Source organism: Carassius auratus, unplaced genomic scaffold, assembly GCF_003368295.1.
Source record: "Carassius auratus strain Wakin unplaced genomic scaffold, ASM336829v1 scaf_tig00019644, whole genome shotgun sequence".
NCBI classification, from domain to species: Eukaryota; Metazoa; Chordata; class Actinopteri; order Cypriniformes; family Cyprinidae; genus Carassius; species Carassius auratus.
Genome location: NW_020524976.1, coordinates 28,391 through 55,067, shown reverse-complemented (window position 1 = coordinate 55,067; position 26,677 = coordinate 28,391). Strand labels below are relative to the sequence as shown.

At 38.2% G+C, this 26,677-nt stretch overlaps 1 protein-coding gene across 1 annotated transcript; it reads left to right on the top strand.

The window, feature by feature from the left end:
* On the top strand, positions 1-24,096 carry LOC113076285 (CD48 antigen-like; the record flags this gene model as incomplete). The annotated part of the gene is made up of 6 exons (XM_026248947.1): positions 1-289; positions 3,946-4,251; positions 4,677-4,744; positions 6,439-6,480; positions 23,003-23,205; positions 23,961-24,096. Coding segments are annotated over 6 exons (1,044 nt in total), but the record flags the coding sequence as incomplete, so codon positions are not given.
* Positions 24,097-26,677: the final 2,581 nt, after the last annotated feature.

Sequence of the window (26,677 nt, the reverse complement as noted above, 5' to 3'; positions counted from 1 at the left end):
TCAGTGACGGAGGGAGATTCTGTCACTCTAAATCCTGATCTTACTGAAATACAGAAAATGGATTTGATTATGTGGAAATTTGGACCTAAAGACATTATCATCGCTCAAATCAACAAAAAGAAGAGCACGGTTCATGATAATAATGCTGATGGGAGATTCAGAGACAGACTGAAGCTGGATCAGACTGGATCTCTGATCATCACAAACACCACAATCACAGACTCTGGAGAATATAAAGTATACATAAAAACAGAGACGCCGCTCAACACATTCAATCTTACTGTCTATGGTGAGTAGAGAATCACTTGCTCTGTTTCATATATATATATATATATATATATATATATATATATATATATATATATATATATGCATTTTTTGATATTACTCAATGTGATAAATATTGAGCTTATGAAATGATAGAAGATACTATGATGAATTACTGAATTTGATTTGTTCTCCAATATTTTACAGCTCCTCTTCCCATTCCTGTCATCATCAGTTACTCTACACAAAATCATTCATCATCAGCAGTAGCAGCATCCAGCTGTGTGTTTCTGTGTTCAGTGGTGAATGTGAGTGATGTGACTCTCTCCTGGTACAAAGGAAACAGTTTATTGTCCAGCATCAGTGTGTCTGATCTCAGCAGAAGTCTTTCTTTACATCTGGAGTGTCTGGATGATTCATACAGCTGTGTGGTGAACAATCCCATCAGAAACCACACCACACATCTCAACAACACTGAATATTGTCAGCCATGTCCAGGCAGGTACATCTATGGCACTATATATCCCCAAACTAAATGAATCATAATTCTGTTTTAACATTGCTAATTTCTTCTCTCAGATGACTGTATCTGCTGTTGTGTTTCAACTGAAGCTGTGACTCGATTGGCTCTCTCTGCTCTGGTGGGCGTGGCTGCTGTTGCTGTGCTGGTTTATGACATCAGATCCAGAAATCCTCTACAGAAGAAGACATCACCATCAAACTCTGATTAATAAGATATTCAAGAAGGTAGAGATGCTCTTCGAATAACTGAAAAAAAAAAAAAAAAAAACATTTAATTGATTATTAGATTATGATGATTAAACAAAGGGATTGTTTATCAGAGTATTAAAGAATCTGCTGGTTGTCACAATTTCTTCACTCATCATTGTATTAATGAGAACCCAGATTACAAATCGAATATTTGTTTTAAGCCATGATTAATGCTCAGTTTACTTGAAACTAGAACTTTTTAGTATAGGTAAGAATGACATGATTGTTATTGTCATTAAAATTTTTTGTGCTGTCGTTTTTCTTTTCTCTTTTTATGATTTGTATCTCAATTTTTAATCTCCAGCTGTGTGGTGATATTTTTAGTGTCAACATACAGACTTCATTCGATAGGTCTTTTCTATGAATTGGCAGACTATTACTTTCATTTGTTGGAATTTTTAGTTTTAAGTTACTGGACATTTCTTTAATTGTTATTTTGGGTCAAGCTCACTTTTTGTAGAGGTTTGTGCTTCCTTTTATATGAAATAAAACCATAAATCACTAAAAACATTTGTTGTCTAAAGTTTTTTCGGGAGTTGTCATGTCTTCGACTTAAATTTAGTGATCCCTAAATGCATACTAATGCATTAATTCCTCAGGATTTGAACTGGGGCCTTCTTACCATGTGGCGAGATAATGTTAACAAGCATCACTCTTCGCATCTAAATCAGCTCTGAATTGGATGTCAATAAAGTCAAAAGCAACCTCTTAAAATACTAAATTGGGAGGCATAGGAACATTCGTCAGTAATAGCTCTTAAATTGCAACTTGAGCTGTGTGTGAAAACCTTCTCTGAGAAGGCATTCAGACTCTGGAGGGAGGTGCTCGGGGGTGTTTATTCACACTGTTCTAAAGTACTAAAGGCTTTGTCTAAACCTCCTTAGCACAAACTAGCAACTTTCTCCTCTCAGGCTAATCTGTCGCATTAACTTTCAAACAGTTATAACATTTCTGTTGCCCTTTGCTTTACATGTCACATTTTTAGAATAAGGACTGTTGTTATTGGAAACTGTTCAGCGAACAGCTGAAGAAAATGTTGGAGGTGTTTATTTTCTTCTGTTTGTGCTCATGGAGTTTGGCTGGTAAGCATATTTATGGCATCAGTTCTGTGTATATTATCAGTTATCGATCTGCACATCATTCTGTTCTTTATTATGTCCATCCATTTCATCAGACTAATATTCAAATACTTTTGTTCAGAGGAAGAACTGTTTTGCCCTGATATTTTTTTTAATGTTCTAAAATGACTAAAACTCCCAATGTCTCTCTGAGAAACTGTTTTGTTTGTTGATCAGGTGTGTTTGGTGATGAAGTGAAGTCAGTGTCAGTGACGGAGGGAGATTCTGTCACTCTAAATCCTGATCTTACTGAAGTACAGAAAATGGATTTGATTATGTGGAAATTTGGACCTAAAGACATTATCATCGCTCAAATCAACAAAAAGAAGAGCACGGTTCATGATAATAATGCTGATGGGAGATTCAGAGACAGACTGAAGCTGGATCAGACTGGATCTCTGATCATCACAAACACCACAATCACAGACTCTGGAGAATATAAAGTATACATAAAAACAGAGACGCCGCTCAACACATTCAATCTTACTGTCTATGGTGAGTAGAGAATCACTTGCTCTGTTTGATGTGTGAGTGTTTTAATTTTGGCTGAATAGACTGTATAGAAAAAAGCATCTTAAATATTTGAAATAACATTGCTGACTCATTTTTGTCTCACTAAAGCTAAATTTATAGCTGGGTCATTCTGTGTCAAATCAACCAAATTTCAGAAACTTCCCAATCTCAATTTTTTTGGGGGTCAAATTGACCATTTTTTTCTGAAAATGGTTATTATTCAACAACCTGAATATGGAGCATCATTGAGGTCCCCATACAATCCCCATTTAATACTTCTTTAATACTTCTTGAGTTACAAGCATGCATACTACTTATAAATCTTGAAAAGTTCTCTCTTTGCCCGTTCTTAAATGGTCACCATTGGCACATAATGCAACAAAGATTGCTAAAGTCAACAGATTTTACTAACAGATCAACCAATCTCTGTGTAAAAATACCGTGATGCTGCCATATTCTTTCAGTTTTGACCCCCTCTACCAAATAGTGGATTACAAATATTCATCCATGATATGTAAAAATTTTGCTTAATTTAGGTAGTTCTCTCCCCAATATTATTATTATTATTTTTTTTTTAAACAAAATCAAACATTTGAGCCGGGGACCTCTGATTGAGTTGATATACAGAATGACCCAGCTAGCATTTGCGTATCCTAAGAACAAACAGCTGAATAGCATTTTCACACTTCCTGCATAATTTGACGATTATAGCTTAATTACTGTACAAAAGGATAAGCAATGTAGATTTATTTTCACAGCCACCTTTGCTCATATTTACCAAGGGTGACAATATTAGTGAAGTATGTTGTGTTAGAAGGGAGGTACAGTCTTTGACTTTGAAAACCTGTTTTAAACTAATACTTGTTTTATAAATCTTACATTTTGAATTATATAGTTTAAGAAAATGAATATTTTTCACACAAAACTTTAAAACTCTTAAGTTAAAATCATAATATAGTTTTAAACATGTTTAGTAATATTTTTATGATAGATTTTCATTTTTGAAGATTTTCTTTTTTTTTAAAGACTAGGACAAAAGTAAAATGATAAATTCATTACAAAAAGCACCCAAGTAAAAAATAAATAAATAAATAAATAAATAAATAAATAAATAAATAATATAATGCACTCATAGATTAATCATTTAGTTATTAGCAATATTGTAAATAATAATATTGTGAAATTACTGATAATGGATTTTTAGTTTGTAGTGAAATACAGATTCACTGTTGTATACATTTCTAATATCAAATGAATCTCCACTATCTCTTCTCAGCTCATCTGTTCATTCCTGTCATCAGCAGAGACATTTCACAATGTTCATCATCATCATCATCATCTTCATCACAGCAGAATTGTTCACTGCTGTGTTCAGTGGTGAATGTGAGTCATGTGACTCTCTCCTGGTACAAAGGAAACAGTTTATTGTCCAGCATCAGTGTGTCTGATCTCAGCATCAGTCTCTCTCTACCTCTGGAGGTGGAATATCAGGATAATAACACCTACAGCTGTTTAGTGAACAATCCCATCAGCAACCAGACCACACATCTGGACATCAGTGAACATTGTCACGTGTGTCCAGGTAGGACAGTGGTGATATTTGCATTGCATTTATTTACTAAGCTGATCTCATAAGTTATATAGTGCTGATATTTCTTATAGTGTTTGTTTTAGATCAGACTGACAGATTCAGTCACACTAATGGCTCATTTTGTCCATTATAGAACTGGGCTTAACCTTATTTTACAAAGTCTTGATCTCTGCTGCTGCTGGTGGATCTCTGTTGGTTGTAGCTGCATTTGGGATGTTCTGGATCTGCAGAAAACAAAGAAAAAACGACCACAAAGGCAAGTATTACCTAGTGCTTATACATCGGCAAAAAATATATTACTGACAATAAAATAATTTGGAAAGGTGTTTTCGAGAAACATTCAAACATTTCAAACATCTTTTTTTAATTCAAAGTTCTGTTGATTTAATATTTTGATTAAATTATTGTTGAAACAGTTCAGACCTGTGATGTGGAGATCACTTACGCTGATCCAACGTTCTACACAAGAAAACCACAGAAATCAGTAAGATTATATATTTCTATGTATGGTGTGTCTCCATATGATTTCAGCATTTAGTCAAATGTGTGTGAGGTGAGGCATAAAAGTCTAAATCTGCCAGAATATGCCAATAATTTGGAAATAAAACTAAAAATAATTTTTTTTGTTGTATATGCAAGGTTTGTGCAGGGTAAAGGTGACACTCAAATAAGTTTTTAAAACACTGTAGTTTTTCCAGTAAAAAGCGATTCAGTGTTCAGTTCAGTGATTAGCGGCAGAGTCGTCGCAAGGCTGTACCAAAAGCGTGGCTCACATCTCACACCAAAATAAAGAGACAGTTGACTTGACAATGTAAAGCAAATAGTTTTAAAGTTCATGTTTTTGTCCTTCAAAAGACTATAATAGATAAAAGACAGCTATAGTGAGACTATGTGCATCATGATGCTGCATTATTTTGCTTGTTAAAAATTTATTAAGCAATCAGGGCCGACACAAATTCAACTTTCAACTGCTTTCACAAACACTGGAGATATTATTTATTTATACAATTGCACTTAAATAAAAGTATGCACTGGCGTGTTTTTTTTTTTTTTAAACAACACAACCAGTAGTACAGCTGCTGCGAATGCAAATTCAGTATTGAATTATAAATGTATATACAGGCCTGGAGTAGCCATCTCGAATTTTGTGAGGGTTTCCCAAAGGGCCGCACATAAATTGGGCTGGCAGCAGCAGTACCACTTCAGCATTAAGAGTTCCTGGTAAAATGAAGGATAAATAAAATAAAAGCACATGTCTATAGTTAATTTTCAATGAGACATGTGAAAAGCAGCAAATTGGTGGTAAATATACCATATATGCATTGGTGACAATGGTTATATTGTCAGTTTAGGCTTACAATGCTTTTGGGAAATGCAGCCCAGTTCTTTATTTACCCTTTCATTGTAAACTAGCAATGGTCTAAAATTTGTGCATCATTTCATTCAAGCTTGAGTTAGGTTTAGTTAAATGATCTTTTTAATACTTTTTATTGGTTAAGTATTTGCAAAACCTGCAGACATTTAACTACCGAGTAATATTAACCGCATGTACTTACTATGGTTAGATTAGGATTAGGGTTTGTCTTCGGGTTACCATAAATTACCCGAGAAGTTCAAGTTAATACGATGGAGAAATAACATAATGTAAGTTATGTCTGAAAATGAATGTGCAGTTCAGCTGAATGATAAGTTTACCCCACGCAGATGTGCGTGAAAGTTGCCTTCGTTATTAGCAGCCCTTGTTGCGACGGCCCTGTAGAACAACCAAACCGATCGCAGTTTTATTATCACATTTGTATTGTGCCTGCAAATTCAGTCACTGCCGAGCCAACTGAGATAATCAAATAGGCTAAGCTGTTCTTCTCCTGTTCTGTGGCATGGTGAATCTGTGTGCATCGCCACATATTGTGCTGTTGTTTGTCCTTTTTTCCTCTTTCTAATCTTCTCTCAGACATATAAATCAACATTCACTATCTTCAGTTTACCTTCACCTTCACCTGTGACCTAACAGTGCAATTTAGGATACCTAAATTTTACCAACAGATTGCATACCTATAGGCAATTTACTAAGCAAAAAAGTATAAAATATTATTCTTTATTGTGTAGTGTATATTTTCATGCAGAATTTGGATGAACATAAATGCTCAGTAATGTGAATGTGTTTGTGTTTTATAACAGAGAGTTAAAGAGGAAGATGAGGTGGTGTATGCAGGTGTCACAGTGAGATCAAACTCTTGATTAAAACTGTTCTATGATTATGATTATGATTCTGGAGGTAGAATGCTGTATTAGTACGAAATATGTTTTTGTTTGAACATAAATTGATGATAATATAAGCTCTCAAATACATTTTTATGGATTTCATTTTTTTGAGGTTCACACTTGTGCGAATGTGATAATATATTGTGGCCACAAGATCATTTTGTCAAGGTAACAACGTTCTTATGTCATGGGCACCCAATGCGACGTATAGTGTCCTTGAGATCCTATGTAAAGGAATGAAAACCTTGTACAAAGACAGTGATATTGGATGACCAAATACAAATATAACCCATTGGTATTTAGAATTTTTATTAGCAGATTTTATTTTAGTAATTACTATAGAATTAGTAAGGCTAATTTTAAAGATAATTAAGTTAGTGTTTTTTTTTTTTTTTTTTTTTTTTGCATTCATGAAAGAATTGAGCTGGATAATGTCACTATTGTCTACAGTAGTGTTGCACTTGAAGTAATTTCATATTTGATTAACTTTGCTATGTTAATTGTGATGAATTTGTTTTATAATTGATCAGTTTTAGTAGCATTCAGTGCAAACCTTTTAAGTGTCCTGTATAATATTGTCTTAAAATGTAGCACATATATGTATAAAGTGAATGTGTGTACATTTGGCTACATTTTCATTAAATTCACTTATCTTATATTCACAAAACTCAAAGTTGAAGAGTTATCATCCACCGATTTGAATTAGAACATAGCAAAACTACTGTCTTTTACTCGCATGTTTTTTTTGTATTTTTTTTTTTATTCACCATAGAGGTAGCCCACATAACTTCTGCATTACATTCAAAATTTTTAAGGGGTCCCTCAGTTGAAATCATTGTCTGGGGGCCGCTGAGGGAAATAATCCCCATATATTTCAGTCCTCTATATGTATGACCTCACATTCATTATTTGGCATTAAAAGTGGTGCATTACTCAGGCATTTCATTAAAACAATTATTCCATTTATAAATATATACACACAAATTATAAAAGACAAGAAAATGTAATAACTTTGGCTAAAAATCTTTTAATATGAGATGGATGACATCCCTGAACTGCATTAATGTTGTTCTGATACTGTATCAGTTACAAATGTGTATTAATGTATCACAGTATACAAATGTAAATTATTTGTTTTTTTTTGTATCATTTAAAGTTTCTGTAAGGATTTTTTGTGATTATGAATGTGTGATTCAGTTAAGGTCAAACATTATAGTTCATTTATATTGTGATTTTAATGAATTTCTGTATATCCATGGCTTCTGAGCAGTGTTTTTCTTTTGTGAATGTGTGTATTGTTTTCATTTCAAAATAAATAATTTTGTCAGTGCTGTAGTAATTGTGAACAACTCCATTTATTGGATGAACATGTTCTTGAACTAACAGCTCTCACATGTTGACTGTAATGTTTCATAGTGTAAAATTCTTGATATAATGATATTCAAATTAAATCAATATTTCTTTACGCCTCTTTCCTTACAATATTAAATAAAAATGTTGTAATTTATTCTGTCAGTGTTATTTTATTTTTGCCCTAATTCATGAAAAAAAACAAACAAACATCACAATACATCAAATCAACCAAATTTCAGAAACTTCTGTAGCGCCAATTTTGTATTTTGTTAATATTTCTCTTGGAGTCGGATTTAGATCCCATTACCTCTGAAACTGATCCATAAACGACCTTAAAAATTAATATGTCAAAAGAAAAGTTGGATAAGAAGGCGACTATTGATAATAACAGATTTACATACAATATCCCACTTACAGTAAAATAATCTGTAATCACTGCAACTTGATTCTAAATTCTACATTTACTTACATTTGTTAATTTAGCAGACACTTTCCAGAAAATTAAATTAGAGACACTACTAGTCAAACTATAAAATATATGAATTGTTGTAATCAGTTCTAGGAAGATGTATACATATAATAAAATAAAATAAATGTTGAGTGTAAAATTAGATCAGAGAAGGAAAAAAAACTGACCACAGTCACATGCTCTCAAAAATAAATATGTGAACATTCGTCCTTTCTTCAGTTTATATTCCACTCTGCTCTTAATTTGATCTTCATCTCTCATCATGACTATTTTAGCATATTTTCACATTCATGTCTGTTGAACCCCATGATCTACAGATGTTTTCAAATATCTCCACTGTCCTTCAGCTGTGGAAATCATTATTTGGTTCAGTCAGTTTTTCTCTGCTTCCCACAAACCATCATCAAACTCCACAGAGCAACTTAACCACAGACATCAGCTTCATCAGTCACTGAACAGTGTTGGGGCTAGTTACTCAAAAAAGTAATATATTACATATTACATATTACTCTCAAAAATAGTAATGCCTTACTTTACTTTATTACTCCCTGGAGAAAGTAACTAGTTATATTACTAGTTATATTACTAGTTACATCTTTTTTTCTTAATTACTCTATGATTGCCTGAGATGCATCAGATGGAGGGAGAACATACAAAGGAGGAGTGTTCTTTAGGGTCTTTATCAGTGGCGGCTCCTGCCAATTCTCTCAGGGGGGACAAATGTTTGCTCTATTAATGAGGATAGGTCACCCATTCAATTGATAAATTAACGGGTAGTTAAAGATGTAAAGGGAACCGAACTACTATAGTATTAATTAAAAATAAACTGACATTAGGAATCAATCTCTTGCACTCCTTATTTTTCTATATCCGTGTTAACACTATTCATCAGCATATGAAGACTAACACTAGGATGTGGTTTTTCCAAAAAATACTTTTTACTTTTCGATTTCAGTTTAATAAGAAATAATTGAAGTCACATAAATCACTGTTTACACAACTCACTTATATTACTGCTCGTCAGTACACCTGTTCTCTAATCAGCGGTTAATTCCATCAGGTGCGTGATTTCACATAGAGCAGCTGTTACTACACAGAGCCGTTATTAACTGAGAAGATGCGCAAATCCAGTTCATTTTCAGCGTTTATTGGCACGGTTGTATGAATATATGGTTCACGCACCTGATGGAATAAACCGCTGATTAGAGAACCGGCTTTACTGAGATGCGCATTAACGAGCGGCCGATCGTGATCAGAGCACTCCTACAAAATAATTACTGAATCTCCACCCGTCGAAACTAGCTTTCTGTTGCTGGGAACCTTCCTCTGAAAAAGAGCTTGCCATTGTTGACGCTTCCATTTTTCCCCATCTGTCTGAGCGTGCCGCTCTGCTGCCGGCTGTCGACCAATCAGTGATGGTAAATGATACCTCGTGCCAAACCCAGACCAATCACTGTTCCATTCACGCCCTCCTTCCCTTCCCTTCTGTTCTCTGTGTTGTGTGCCTTGTGTGTGTGATGAAGGTGCTACTGGCAAATGTAACGCAAGTAACTAGCTTGGGAAAACTGTAATAATATTACCATTTTCAGACGAGTAATGCCTTACACTACTAGTTACTGAAAAAAGTAATATTATTACAGTAACGCGTTACTTTGTAACGCGTTACACCCAACACTGTCACTGAATCACCACAAGAGAAGATTTCAGCAAGAGATGAGTTCAGTACAGCCATCTCAATGATTCACATCAACCAAACGTATTTTGTGTGAATATAGTGTAACGGACAAAAACTACAAAGCCCAAAATGGAATGCATCAAGTGGGAGGAGTCAGAAGGCTGAAGGAAATGGAGAAATCAAATCCATTTAGAGACAGAATGTGAATAATGGCAGAGAATTAGAGAGGGTATGATCCTTTAAATTTTTAGGCGTGACATTTGACTCGAGGTTGACATTTACAGAACAAATACAGAAAATTTAGGATAAATGTAAAAAGGTAATTAATGTGATGAGATGTTTGACAGGAAGAGAGTGGGGAGCCAGTCATTCATCTCTTAAAAGTACGGTGGCCATTCGTGCCAGTTCCGCCGGACACGCCTGAACATGTTTTCAGGTGCGTTCTCCGGAAGTCGCGTTGGTCGACCTCATACGTCATCAAGGTTTAATATTTCGGGTTCAATTTCAGAAAAGCAACAGTTACATTTCAAGGTAAGAATGAAACTACAATGATTGTATGTCTTAAAAGAAATAAATCTTAATTTTCTAATGTATTTTAACTGAAATGTGAGAACCTCGATGACGTATGCGGTCGACCAACGCGACTTCCGGAGAACGCACCTGAAAACATGTTCAGCCGTGTCCTGCGGAACTGGCATGAATGGCCACCATACTTAAAAGGATTTATGTGGCCTTGATAAGATCAGTGTTGGATTATGGGAGTATGGTGGTTGGGTCTGCAGCGAAGTCTCTTCTAAAGCGATTAGAGGTCATTCAGACTCAAGCACTAAGAATTTGCTGTGGTGCTTTTAAGACTTCTTCAGTACGTGCTATACAAGTGGAAATGGGCGAAATGCCACTGGAATTAAGGAGGATTCCACTGATGGCTAATTATTGGGCAGGATTGCAGGGACATGATGACTCTAATCCCACAAAAGAAGTATTGCAGGATTGCTGGGAAAATGGAAGAAATTTAAAGGAAAACTTTGGTCGAATTGGATAAAATACGAACATAGTAAAAGAGTTAGAAGTGTTTAACTTGCGAATAAGCCCTACAGTAGTTTGTCCTGAGATTGCCCCTTAGAAGATTGCATGGCCTGAGGTAGACTGGTTTGTGCTTGAGGAGAAAAAGAAAGCAAAGGATGAAATTAATTTGAAAACTATATTTAACAACCGAGTAGGAGGTAATTATAGTGAGTTCATACAAATTTATACAGATGGTGCAAAAACACAGAAACAGGAAAAACAGGGTTTGGGGTGGTAATTCCAGGAAAAGAAATAGAAATAAGTAAAAGAACATCTAATTAATTAGGGTAATATACAGTAGAGATTATGGCAGTTTTAATTGCTTTGCAATGGGTGGAAAGGGAAGGGCAGGGAAAGGTATTGATATGCTCTGACTCTTTCAGTTCTTTTCTGATCAGTTTTAGCGAGTTTAAGGTCATTCCATTCAAAGGCTTGGCAAGATATTGTCACGACACGCACACAAATAGGTAGATCCAATTGCAGTGTTTTATTGGGATAATCCAAAACTCATAATCCGCCAGGCAAAGGTCAAAATCCAGGTAAGCAGTCCAAAACAAGAAACAAATTCGGGCAAGGAAACACGAAATAGCAGGGTGACATTCAACAAGGACTCCGTAACAAAGACAGAACAACCAGGGTATTTATACACAGGTGCAAACAATGTAAGTGGGGACAGCTGAATACAATGAACAGTGATGAATACAGATAAGGCTTGTGGGAAATGTAGTTCTGAAGTGGGGTGACGATAAGGGGAATTGAGACCTCTAGTGGACACCCAGGGATACACAGACCAGACACTGTGACATTACCCCCCCTCTAAGGAGCAGCTTCCAGATGCTCCTCAGACACAAAAAACAAACCAAAAGGCCTCGGCCTCCGGAACAGCATCAGGCCCCACCTCGGCCTCCGGAACAGCATCACACACCGCCTCGGCATCAGGCCCCGCCTCGGTCTCCGGAACAGCATCACACACCGCCTCGGCCTCCGGAACAGCATCAGGCACCGCCTCGGCCTCCAGAACAGCATCAGGCACCGCCTCGGCCTCCGGAACAGCATCGGGCACCGCCTCGGCCTCCGGAACAGCATCACACACCGCCTCGGCATCAGGCACCGCCTCGGTCTCCGGAACAGCATCACGCACCGCCTCGGCCTCCGGAACAGCATCAGGCACCGCCTCGGCCTCCGGAACAGCATCGGGCACCGCCTCGGCCTCCGGAGCATCGGGCACCGCCTCAGCCTCCGGAACAGCATCGGGCACCGCCTCGGCCTCCTGAACGGCGTCGGGCACCGCCTCGGCCTCCGGAACAGCATCGGGCACCGCCTCGGCATCAGGCACCGCCTCGGTCTCCGGAACGGCATCACGCACTGCCTCGGCCTCCGGAACAGCATCGGGCCCCCGAAAGTTTAGGGGACCACCAGGGACCAGGCAGTTCAGGTGGCCACGGAGGATCCGTCAGTTCCGGTTGTGCCGACGGCCAGGGAGGAACCCGCCATTTGAGCAACCAGAGCGGAACCTGCCATCCCGGAGGCCCTGCGGAGATGTGAAGGCATTCTGGAAGGCCTGCGAAGACATGAAGGCACTCTGGACGGCCTTTGGAGACGTGAGGGTGCTCTGGACGGCCTGTGGAGAAGTGAAGGTGCTCTGGACGGCCTGTGGAGATGTGAAGGTGCTCTGGACAGCCTGTGGAGACGTGAGGCGCCTCGGCTACGGGCACCGACTCTGGAACGGCCTCGGGCACCGCCTCGGGAACGGCATCGGGCACCGCCTCGGCCTCCGGAACAGCATCGAGCACCGCCTCGGCCTCCGGAACAGCATCAGGAACCGCCTCGGCATCGGGCTCGGGCACCACCTCGGGAACGGCATTGGGCACCGCCTCAGCCCCCCGGAACAGCATTGGGCACCGCCTCGGCCTCCGGAACAGCATCGGGCACCGCCTCGGCCTCCGGAACAGCATTTTGCCCATGTTGCCAGTCATTTTGTCTAGTTCATGTGTATTTATGGGTACACAGAGCAGTTGAGATAAATCAGGCAGGTTATTTGCAAATCTGTCTTTGGTGGCTGAAACAATAGTTCTGCCCGGACGATAACGCAAAGCTATATAGTTATTATCATCAATACGCAAAATGCACGATACAAGGAAATGGTCAGTAACATCATCACTTTGAGGTACGATATCTATGTCAGTAAGATCGATTCCATGCGATATAATTAAATCTAGCGTATGATTAAAACGATGAGTGGGCCCGGTGACATTTTGCTTTACTCCAAAACAGTTTAATAAGTTAGTAAACGCAAGTCCTAATGCATTATTTGTATTATCAATATGAATGTTAAAATCTCCGAAAATTAGCGCTTTATCAGCGGTAACCAGCAGGTCTGAGAGGAAATCTCCAAATTCTTTTAGGAATTCTATATATGGTCCTCGTGGTCTATACACAGTAGCCAGAGAAAGAGATACAATAGATTTATTTTGCATATCTGACAGTGTAACATTAAGCATAAGTGTTTCAAATGATATAAACCTGTATCCTGTTTTCTGGGTAACATTGACAATAACACTATATATTGTTGCAACACCTCCCCTACGACCAATCTGAAGGGGCTCATGTTTATAACAGTAGTTTGATGGAGTAGACTCATTTAGACCAATATAATCATTTGGTTTTAGCCAAGTTTCAGTCAAGCAGAGTACATCAAAACTATTATCTGTGATCATTTCATTTGCAATAACTGCTTTGGGTGTGAGTGATCTAATGTTTATGAGCCCAAACTTAAAAAAAAAATTTTGTTCATTTATTTTACGTTTTTCTGGTTTAATCACGATAAGTTTTTTTCTAGATCCTACATTTAATTTATATTTTGACCTCATTATTCGGGGAACAGACACAGTCTGGACAGCGCAAGTACTTCTAACATTTAAGCGGGTAGAACAAAAGCCATCATAGCAGTTATTTCAGAATTGGCTTACTAGTCATATGGAGCGTAGAGTCCTGGAGATGTTGTCCGACAGGAGTTCTGCTCCGACTCTGCTAGGGTACAGGCCATCACCGCGAAAAAGCCTAGGTCGCTCCCAGAAAAGATTCCAATTATTAACAAAGAGCAGTTTGTGTTCTTTACACCATGACAATAACCATTCATTTAGAGCAAAAAGTCTACTGAACCTTTCGTGTCCTCATTGATACGTGGGCAGTGGTCCTGACACGATGGGCGTCGTGCTGTGAACCGTCTCGATCAGGCTCCTGAAGTCCCTCTTCAGCGTCTCCGTCTGCCGCTGTGTGGTGTCATTAACCCCAGCGTGAAGCATGACCGCTCTGGGGCTCTCGTCAGCCTTCAGGATCGCGGGTATCTGCGCAGAAACATCGAGAACACGAGCACCAGGGAAAACAGTGAGTGTGCACTTTACCTTCGGCTAACGTAGCACGGACGTGTCGGACGATGGAGTCTCCGAGGATCACAGCGTCACGTTCCGTCTCGCGGAGGGGAGAGAAGCGGTACCGTGTGGAGATCTCGAAGACCGGAGGGGGAGAAGTCGTCGCCCGGGGCCTGGCTCGCGTCCTCCGCTGCGGATGCACCCAGGGTCCGTGTGAAGGACATCTGGGCAGATCGCGTCCTGGGTGCACCGGGCCTGTGCAGAGAAACACACGGGGTGGAGGTGGTGGGACTGTTAGTAGCACACTGCATACTTACCCTGGACTTGTGAGCGTCAGCCCGGGAGGTTTCCAGCGCGGCTCTCCGCTCTCTCAGCTGGGCCTGCCTCTGCTCCAGGACCCGAATATGCTTCTGACCCGAATGCAGCTCGAACGTGTCGTCACCTGCACTCAAAGGTAGACAAACATCAGCCATTAAAGCAAGTAACAGTGAGTAAAGCAATTGTAATGTGTGTGAATAGAGTATTAGCGATGCACGCGGGTTTAGCGACAACACCGCTGGTGATGCTAATGGGCTATAAGCTACTAGCGGACTCGGGAAATCAAAATAAAACTAATGATAACAAGGCGCTCTGATTGCTCTGAAAATGATGGTGTATAAAATAGATTTCAACAATAAAAAATAGATGATAGAGAAATAACGTGACGGAGCTCAAACTCGAGGCATGCCACAGCAACCTGTCGTATGCCTCTAGTTTTCTGATTTTAAGTATAATAATGACTTAACAGTGTAACAGTGTTCTCCTGGTGTTGAATGAAAAGAATGGCTAAACTATCTTTTATGTTTTTCTGTTTTATGACATCTTTGTTTAACATTAAACACAATTCATGTGCATTGATTGATGTTTACATTCCTGCAGAAATAACACTTTGCATGGTACTGAATCTATCAGATTATTAACAAGTACTCAGAACTCATGACAGCAAACACAATGTTGATTTTGGGAGAAGATTTCTAAAACTATGGCAAAACTTTTTTCAAGATGGTTTACAATTTGTACCATCACTGTTTTTATGGGTTTCCACAATGAGGTATTGAACTGGAAGTGAAGTTATGGTGTGTCTATGAGGAAAAACAGGGATGCTGCAAATGTATGTTTTATGGTCAATACTTGTATTTTTAAGACTTCTGATATGTTCTACAAGGTCACATGATTATTTAGCAGCTTGTTTTGTAATGGTGTGAGCCTCTTGTAAAAGGTATTGAACTGGAAGTGAAGTTATGGCGTGTCTATGAAGAAACACAGGGATGCTGCAAATGAATGTTTTATGGCCAATACTTGTATTTCAAGACATCTGATATGTTGAAGAGGGTCACATAATTATTTAGCAGCTTGTTTTGTAACTGTGTGAGCCTCTTTTAAAAAGCTATTGAACTGGAAGTGCAGTCATGGTGTGTCTATGAAGAAATACAGGGATGCTGCAAATGTCTGTTTTACGACCGATACTTGTATTTCAGGGCTTCTGATATGTTCTACAAGGTCACATAAACATGTCGTCACTTGTTTTATAGCAGTGTGAGCCACTTGTAAAAAGGTATTGAACTGGAAGCACAGTCATGGTGTGTCTATGAAGATACTCTGGGATGGTGCAAATGTCTGTTTCACGACCGATACTTGTATTTTTAAGACTTCTGATATGTTCTACAAGGTCACATAATTATGTAGCAGCTTGTTCTGTAATGGTGTGAGCCTCTTGTAAAAAGGTATTGAACAGGCAGCGTAGTCATGGTGTGTCTATGAAGAAACTCTGGGATGGTGCAAATGTCTGTTTGATGGCCAAGACTCGTATTTCAGGACTTCTGATCTGTTGTACAAGGTCACAAAAACATGTTGCGACTTGTTTTGCAGCGGTGTGAGCCACTTGTGAAATGGTATTGAACTGGGAGCGCCTTCATGGTGTGTCTATGAAGAAACTTTGGGATGCTGCAGATGTCTGTTTGATGGCCGAGACTCATATTTCAGGACTTCTGCTCTGTTCTGCAAGGTCACCTAATTATTTAGCAGCTTGTTTTGCTACAATATGAGACTCTTTTGAAAAGTTATTGCACTGGAATTTGTGTCAATGGACAAATACATAGTGATTCTTTTTGAACATCTACACTAAATACTTGTACATTACAGACTTGATGTATGTTATTTTTGTCAGATACATATATTGCTACTTAGCACCTGTTCCCTTCTTTCAAAAGCTACTAAAGTGGATGACGTGTCATTGAGGAATCCCATAAAATCAGTGATGGTCCAATTAAATATATATGTGAGGCACAAATTCTTTATAAACCATCTTAAATACAGTTTTGCCATAGTTTTCTAAATGTTCACCCAAAATGAACATCCTGTTTGCTGTCATGAGTTCTGAGTACTTATCAGTAATCTGATGGATTCAGTACCATGCAAAGCAATATTTTTGCAGGACAGCAAACATTAACCAATGCACGTGAATTGTTAGAGTTTCATGTTAAACAAAGATGTCATACAATAGAAAACCATAAAAGATAGTTTAGACATTATTTTCATTCAACACCTGGGCCCGTATTCATAAAGATTCTAAGAATCCTCTCAGAAAACTCTTAATTTAGCTTAAAAACTTTTACGTAGGAGTCTTAGCTTAAAAGCGATTCGGGACCGATCTGAGAGCAACTCTGAGTAAGGAAAAGACAAAAACTTTCATCTTAGTGAGGAGGCGGGGTTGACCCCGTTGCTATGTATGACAAAATCTTTTGAAGACTGTGATTGGTTGGTTGTCCAAGAAGGAAAAAAAGAGTGATTTTAAGTATAGGGTCTATTCTAATTCTCACTTTGAATTTACATTCCTATTTGACCGTTCTCTCTCTCTCTCTCTCTCTCTCTCTCTCTCTTACACACACACACACACACACACACACACACATATATATTATATGTGTGTATATAAATCATTTTTTTTTATTTACCATGCTTTTAATTCCCTATAAGGTATTTGATTGGCTTAGAATAATAAAAATTGTTTCACTCTTTCCAATTACAGTGATTGAAGTGGCGGTTTGAATGTTGGTTTTAATGTATCAAACATGGGATCAAAACCAAGAAGGACGAGAAAGCGGGATGAACGCTTAGTGGATGAACACAAGGCCATTCTTAAAGGAGAATTCAGGCCGGGTGTCACAGCAAGGGACAAGAAGCAGACATGGGAGCATATGTCACATGTCACAAACATGATCGCTGCACGATCTAGGCAAGGCAAGGCAAGTTTATTTATATAGCATTAATGGTACATAATGGTAATGCAAAGTGCTTTACATAAAAGAAAGTAAAATAATCATGAAGAAAAATAATAAAAAAAATAAAACAAGCAATTTTAAAACTTTTAAAATGATTAAAACATTTACTTAAAATGAATTTAAAAACAGTTAGAAAATGTGATAGACACTATCTAATCTATAGCATCTAATTAACTCCCTGTCATCCATTGTCTGCAACACATTTCTTCTGCCTCTTCGTCTCTCTGCCATTTTCTCCTCTGCTAAAGAAACTCTTAAGCCTCTTAAAAGTCCTCGTCTGTGCTCCTAACAAGTTTGACCTTAAGACCTCTTTTAAGGGTTAAGATGCTTTCTGAATTACTTTTTTCTTTACTAGGATTTTTTCTTTCATTTTAAGAGTAAACGCCCACATTTCTACGAATTTCTTAGAATTTTGTCACTAGGAGCTACTTTTTGCATTAAGATTCTTTATGAATACGGGCCCTGGAGACCACTTTTAAACTGTTAAGTCTTTATTATGCTTACAATCAGAAAGGAGGAAAAAAGGTGAATAAAACAACAAGACGTGGGTTGTAGTATGTTCTGTAGGGTCCAGACAAGATTTTCCAACTTGCTTCAGAGAAGGTGAGCCATGCTTTCAAAACCTATTGAAATAAATCATATGTCATTGTTACAAGCAATACATCAACACAGTTCATGTTCATTTTGAGGCAAATAAATAAATAAGTTGTTTTAAATGTTCCAGAGATTACACATGATTTCCCACTTGTCTGAATTGTTACTACATTACAGTTCATGTACGTTCATTCTTTTTAAATTCCTAAACATCTTTTCAAACACCATCATTATAATGCCATTTTTATTGTGGCTAAAGGAAATTCTACAGCATTACAAGTAAGTAAGTGTAAGTGATAATAATGTAAGTGATACTTGCTGGCACATCTGTAGTTGGCTACAGAATACTTGTCTGTTCGCACACAATGAAAAAAAAACTCGAACTTTTTAGACGGTCCCTAACGAATTTCCAGCACTACATTGGACATTCAGTACACATTCGCTTCTAAATATGCCATAAAAACAATATTTGGCCATTTTGATCGATTTTGAAACCAATGAATTTGGTTCACAATGATGTCCCTGATTAGAATATGCCAAAAAAACCTTTATTGCACATATCATTTGAAAGTTATTGAATGTGGAAATGTGGGAAAAGTTGAGAATATGTGAATATAAAACCTACTTTACCCAACTCGCTATTTATCAGCTGTGTTTGAACTCCGCAGGATTGGAACTGATTCCTAAAACAACTTTATTAAAATTCTTCAGTCAAGAGCAGTGAATGATTTTTCTCCTTTGTTTTATTAACTTTAAATAGTTAAATCAATTCTGTCATTGTGTTTTGTTTTTATACCACCATTTACTCACTCAAAAGTGGTTTTAAAGCTGAATGATTTTCTTCTTCTGAACATAAATGCTATTTTGAGGAACGTGAAAAACCAAACAGTTGCTGGTCCACAGTGACTTCCGTTGTATTTTTTGTTTTTATCAAATTCAATTTGGACCAGCAACTGTTTGGTTACCCACATTCTTCAAAATAGATCTTTTGTGTTCTGCACAATAAAGAAATTAATACAGGTTTGGGACAACGTTACAGTGAGTAAATAATGTCAGAAATGAAATTTTAGGGTGATCTATCCCTTAACGGTGATGACAGTAGGCTGCATGTTTAATAGGCCTACTGTCCCTTTAAAACCTGCACGCATCTGATATACAGGCACGTTTTTCTCTCAACTGTTTACTTTCATTTTAGACATAACCAACTGAGTCTAAATGTAAACCGTAGCTGTGTCCCAAACTTAAGTGCATGGACTCTGAAGTGCGCATTTGAAGTACGAATGCGTCACAGCCATAGACTGTAAAAAAATATGGACATAGTGTCCGTGACGTCACCCATAGACTCCTCATTAGCCTAAAGTGTGTAGAGCGGGCTGTCGCCATCTTGGCAGCGCGTCACCGCGCGACTCTCCTGGATAATCGAAAATGGGCAAAAAGGCGGGAGCTGATTGCTGAAGCCATGCCCACCTAGTGCGACGGCATTATCAGCAGCGGCAATCCACCTGTCACTCAAGTGGCCACGCCCTTAATTATGCAGAACTTTAAGGCTTAATATAATTTAGACGGATGAGTTCTAAAAAAATTCACCCCCCTCACAGTTGTCATGAAGGGCAAAATTAGAAATATAGACCAAAATAATTTTTTGAACCAGGCTGTAAACATGTTTTTTTCTGCTGTAAAGTTGGGCATTTTAACATGGGGAGTCTATGGGACTGACTCCCTTTTGCAGCCAGCCTCAAGCGGCCAGTCGATGAATTGCAGTTTTAGTCACTTCCTTATTGGCCTCACGAGAGAGAGCGGGAGGTTGCCGCTCGGTCAGAGCGGCGCGACGAAGGGTGTCCCAAACTGAAGTGTCTGGACTCCGTCCGAAGTGTGGATGTCAAGTGCGATTGTGTCACAGCGTCACGACGTAAGCTGTCCCAAAGTCAGAATGCGCACTTCGAAGACCGCATTTGAAGTATGAATGCGTCACTGCGACGCGACGAAGGCTGACGAGTTTCGAAAGCGACTTCAAATGCGCCCTTCATTTCCCAGGAAAATGAAGTCTACAGGTGTTTCTCAATGTCAAGGAAGGATCCTCGGAAGCCAGTATTTCGAGGATGCTACGTCATCGACATCCGTCGAAGGACTGTTCCAATGTCGAGGATCCTTGGAATTTCAACCAAGGACTGAGTCCTTCGTTCGAAGAATAACCCATAAACAGGAAAGGATGCATATGTGTATCCTTCGCGCTCTTCGCGCTCTCAAAACACCCACAATCCTATGCGCGCAGCTTTGCTATCCAACGTTAGTTCAAAAATTAAAAAATGTCGAACATTAACGTAGTCGGAGCGTTAACGGTTTTTATTTACGTTACCAAACATTTGTTATAACTGTAGTAAATATAAGTAAAGTTTGACGTTTAAATGCCAGTACAAATTACTACCGTATTGATATTGTAAATTATACAAATGATTAACTGAACTGGACCTGTCATTTAACAATTGGTTGCGTCAACGGCATTTATTTTATAAATAACTAGTTAAGTTGTCCAAAGTAATTTAATGATACCATTCACAGCGTTATTCAAACGGACCTTTTCACTGACGTAATGACGCAATTACGTGCACTTGATAGCCTGTTCCATTTACGTGTTCTCCGTATGCTAAAGAGGACTCTCACCTAGCCTCTGAAGGAAGTGACTTGGAAGGATCAGTCCTACCAAAGAAGTATCCTTGACATTGAGAAACGCCTTACATCTAATGGACACTTCGCACCCTTCCATATCCCAGAATCACTTGTGTGCATATGACAGAGGCTGCGTCGGAAATCGAATACTTCTCTACTATATAGTATGGAAAAAGCAGTAGGCGACAAATTAGTATGTTTGAATCTTTTGCGTTCATAAAAGAGTAGGCGAGAATTGCAATAACTCTCGCGAGATTCAGTAGGCAAGTAATCCCCGGATGTCCTACTGCTTCAACGAAGATTCTGAACATAGACAGTAAAAGAAATGGACACAGCGACCCCATTGGAACTCAATTGAGACAAGTGAAGCCCATTTTTAGCGTTTTTTAGCACTTCCGTTTCTGACGCGCAGACTCAAATGAAGCTTGACGACGTCAGCAACCGGTCTGATGGATGTAAATCTTCTAAGTGGCTGTGCGCGCAAACTGCCATCGTTAGTCTTGCAGAGACGGCGAGCTTGAGCGGGGAGTTCTTTGTCGTGAGTGAGCAGGAGTAAGTATTCTGATTAATTATTTTGTATAGTATTTTAAAATGTAACGCCAGTACGCCATATTAAGTTAATTGCCTGTGAGCTTCTCCTCCTGTCTGTACGGTAATGCGACAGAGAGTCGAGTGGTTATGATGCAATCGTTAGCTTATTTTTTACAAAAACTGTTTATACGGGGCCATAATGTAACATAGAAGGTAATGGAGCCCTTTATACATTGTCGTGTATCTTTAGAAATAAATAATGGACAAACGGAGTCTTTAAATGCCTCAGATGTAAAGTTATTCGCTGTCAAAGTGACGCCAAAATGAATGGGAGTTAATGGGAATGCTAACGCAAGTGAAGTTCTGCTACAAGATGGCAGCCCCCGGCCGACTTCAACTTCCGGTCGACTTCCTTGCCGCCTGATTCTGAAGGGTACATCGATGGATACTTTTCAATCCCAGAATTCCACGCGAAAGGGATAAATCATCATCGAACGTGAAGGAGAGCAGCGTAGAGGGTGTTTACAAAGGTGAAAACAAAACACGGTTCTCATGTGATAAAATCGTATTTGTTGAGCTACTGTAGAGTAAACTGTTGATTTAGATGCTAGCCAGTAACATCATAGTATATTTGTAATAAAAAACAACAACATCAAAACATGTTTTATTATGTAAAGCGAACAGCGGATCTCCAGTAAGCACATGTACATCTCCAAAGTGGATTTACATGAACCATATACATCTTAAAGACGATTAATTGTCTGTTTAATATGAGACAGAGAAATGTTCTAAGAGAACTGCAAAAGAGCAAATCACAAGCAAATCACATGAACAGATATTTGAGTGAGAGATGTGTGTGTTATTATGTAGAATCAACTGTCTACATTGCTTTAGATGAAAGTAAGTATGTAAATAAATAAATCTACATTAAGTAAACATAAGTTATCTATTTCATTTGACCATTAGTATTGTTGATAAATTGTGGAGCTCTTGTGTTGGATAAAGTGAGTGAACACATCAGCATCTATCTCAACATGTAAATGCAGTATATCACAGATAAATCACAGAGACGGACTCTTGTCTGGATGTTACAGGGACAGATGAGACACGCGTGTGTTTATCTGCTGAAGAGAGACTGAAGAAATCCTGCCATCAAAGAGTCTCAGTGAGAGGACACTACAGTCATCAATAAAACATATTTAAAATTTTAAGTTGTAGTTTATTAATAAACAGTTATTACAGCACTTTCCTGATTCTTGTTTGCTGTACATTTGATGCAGATCTTTTGTGGTGGAGCAGGTGACAGCAGCATCTGTGGAAAAAACCTGAAAGAAAAATATAAAGTAAGATCATTCTGTTACTTCTAATACAGAAATGAAATGACACTGTGCTGTTAAAATGACTGCTTTTGTTTTGTGTTCGTGCATCTTTGCAGAATCTGAAATGTCTGCAGACTGCTGTGTGCACTGAGGATGGAGAAGATGGAGTGTCATGGGTGAAATGCTCCATCACTGCATCTCCTCTTGTTTTCTCATCAGGACCAGCTGCTGCTGTGGTCTCTTCATCTTCAGTGACCCAAGAGCCAGCGAGAGCATCTAGAGAAAAACCAAAAGACACTGAGGATGTGACTTTGGTCAAGTTTGTTCTGCTGGTTTCTGTTCATACAACATCAGTCAATAAAACCTGAGTTTCAGAAGTTTTTAAAGTATCATCAAATAATGTTACAAAGAATCTGAATGTCAGGCTCCATTGACTGATACTGTATGAACACAAACCAGCAGGAGAAACTTGACCAAAATCACCTTTTGTGTTCAGGCAAAGGATTGAACAGAATGGAGGCAAGTCATTAATGACTGAATTTATATGTTTAGATGACCTGACCCTTTAAAACCCCAAATAGAAACTGTATTAAATGTATGCATGCATTAATATTATAGTAGAACATTTAAGAAAAGAAGCTTTAAGAAATAAGCAGCTTTATTAAGCATTTTTCTGCCCAAGACACAAAAAAAGCATTCACAAAATTCACATTTACATGTATTAATTTGCCAGACACTTTTATCTGAAGTGACTTACAGTGCTGTTATTACAGGACATCAATCCCTCTGGAGTCACCTGGAGTAAAGACACACCGGTGGAGATTGATCCAGAAACCTTCTGCTCACCAGTTCAGTTCACTAAATCACAGAAATAATGAAGCTTTATCAAATTAACATGCAATTGTAAAAATATAAAATTTAATTCAGCAATAAATAGAATGCTGACAACATGACAAAGTGTTTTACTCTGCGTAAGTGTTTTCCAGGTAGTGGTGCTCATGGAGAGCAGACACAGCAGCAGTCAGATCGTCCCGCACATGTTCTCCTGCTCTTATTCAGGGTTGTGTGGTTCAGGGTCTTCATCATGGTCTTCTTCATCCTCTCTGTGCACTCAGACAAGGACTTGATGTCCCTCTCTCATCACGATCAGATTCAGTCTGACTGCAGCAGTGAGGGACCTGATGGACAGATGTGGGTTCACCGTCTGTAAACATTCAAATACAGAACAATTTCTGAATAAAGTTTTGTTTCATGTGTTGTTGACTTGTATTTTATTTATTGTGACGGTTACTTTTATTTATTATTTTACTTGTTTATTCATGTCTCCTGTTGTTGTCAGTAAATAAAATATAGCCTAATTGTTTCATAAACACATACATTAATTCATTACTTGACTGAATATTTAGATGTATTCATCTTAGCTGCATTTGTCTAGTGTGAAGTTATGCATAGATATGAAAAATATATAATTATTATATATATAATTATTAGTCACCATTTATCATTATTATGTTGGCTTGGCAACAAGCCAACATACTGTTATGCTATTTAAACTTATTTTTATGTTGGCTTCATACTGTTATGCTATTTAAACTTATTTTTATTTTTATTTTTATTTTTATGTTGGCTTGGCAACAAGCCAACATACTGTTATGCTATTTAAACTTATTTTTATTTTTATTATGTTGGCTTGGCAACAAGCCAACATACTGTTATGCTATTTAAACTTATTTTTATTTTTATTATTATTCTTCTGAGAAAAAAAATTCTGAACGCTACTCCTCCTAGGGCTTTAAAGCCACAAGCCCCAAACTCGGCAGACACCTGCAGGATAGAGGGGTGGTGTGTGCTATATGTTTTCAGAGTGATCAGACTTAAAGTTTTTTTGTTATTAATTTTTAAATGTAAAAAAAAAAAGAAAAATTGCGCCCCTACAGTTGCAATGAGATTTAGGGGCGGAGTCGGGTTTCGTTTCACTTTTAAACTGGTTAAAAATACTGCTGCTCAGCCCAGGCTGTCTACAAGGAGCTCACAACGAGCGAATTCATTCTTATTTATGACCTTTTAAAAACGCGATTGCACGCAATCCACACCTTAGAACACACCAAGAGCTAAATTCAGATGTTTCTGAACTGTTTAAAGTAATAACATTATATATTCGCGGCAGCCAACTGCTCGCGAGCTGGCAATGTATTTCTCTGAACACTTGAAGTCCACAGAGAATTTACAGCCTTTCACATTAAAACACTGCAGCGAAACGGCACAAAACAATTAGAATAATATATTAAATGGTTTTAAAGTAGTTGTGGCCACTGTCACGCTGGTCTTAGCTGGTTTCTAACTGAATCATCTGGTTAAAAATACTGCTGCTCAGCCCAGGCTGTCTACAAGGAGCTCACAACGAGCGAATTCATTCTTATTTATGACCTTTTAAAAACGCGATTGCACGCAATGTTGCTACCCCACTGAAATGATGGTCTTTGCTCCTTAACTGATGTTTCCAAAAATGTTTAATACGTTGACATTCAAGTAGACACCGTAAGAACTACAAACAAACAAAAACAAACAATACATAAGCCAAATACAAAACCTATCACCACATTATTCATCATACAATGTACAAAATCAATTACCTTATTTCCCTTTTCAGTGAGACGCACAAGTACAATAAAAGGAAGAGAAAGACGTTAAACTGCAGGCTGCGTCCTTCACAAAGCACACACAAACAGCGGAAATGTGTCGCTCTTTATACAGGTCCATTTGCGCATTAAGTGAATTTCATAATAAAAGTCCTTTAACTGCTCTGTACAAAAAAAGGGTCAATGCAATACAGACTTCATATCTGGTTAACAAATTGGCAGTCCGTTACACTCCCACCAAATCATGAGTCACAATACACAAATGATTTCAAAAATACCATGACCCACAATACATTGCATATAAAAATACATAGTTATGGAAAACAACAAAAGAAAAAAAAAAAGAAAAGAAAAAGGAAAGAAAAGGAATTAACAAGCCTCCAACAGTAAAACCAACTTCTGGACTGGACGTTCAATCACAGAAGGCTTACTAAGACCTTGTAGATTTTTCTCCAAATTTTTATCACCAAGATGTACCCGAACTCTCCTCACAAGTCCATCTGAATCTATGGTAGTTTCTACAACCCTACCTAAAGACCATTTATGCCTGGGTAGATCACTGTCCTTGACAATCACTATATCTCCTACTAACAGATTTCTCCTAGGGGTATGCCAGCGCTGTCTAACAGAAATATTAGCAAGATATTCTTTGCGCCAGCGACTCCAAAATTGTTCAGCAAGATATTGGACATGGCGCCATCTTTTCCTGGCATATAGATCTTCTCTAGTGAACTTGCCTGGAGGTGGTAAAGCAATAGTGGATTTCATTGTAAGAAAATGATTTGGTGTTATTGGTTCAAGACTATTTGGATCACTTAAATTGTCGACAGTGAGTGGACGACTGTTTACAATTGACATTGCTTCATAAAGGAATGATCGTAAAGAAGAATCATCAATTCGTTCTGAAGCCATCAAAAGTGTAGACTGAAGAACACTTCTAACCGTCCTAATCTGTCGTTCCCATACACCTCCTGCATGACTTGCACCTGGTGCGTTCAATACGAAGTCACACTGATTCTCAACTAGAAAATAATTCAGTTTCTCAACGTCAAGTTCTTTGAGGGCTGCAGTTAACTCATTCTTTGCACCCACAAAGTTACTTCCTTGATCAGATCTAATCTGCCGAACTGCTCCACGTAAAGCAATAAAACA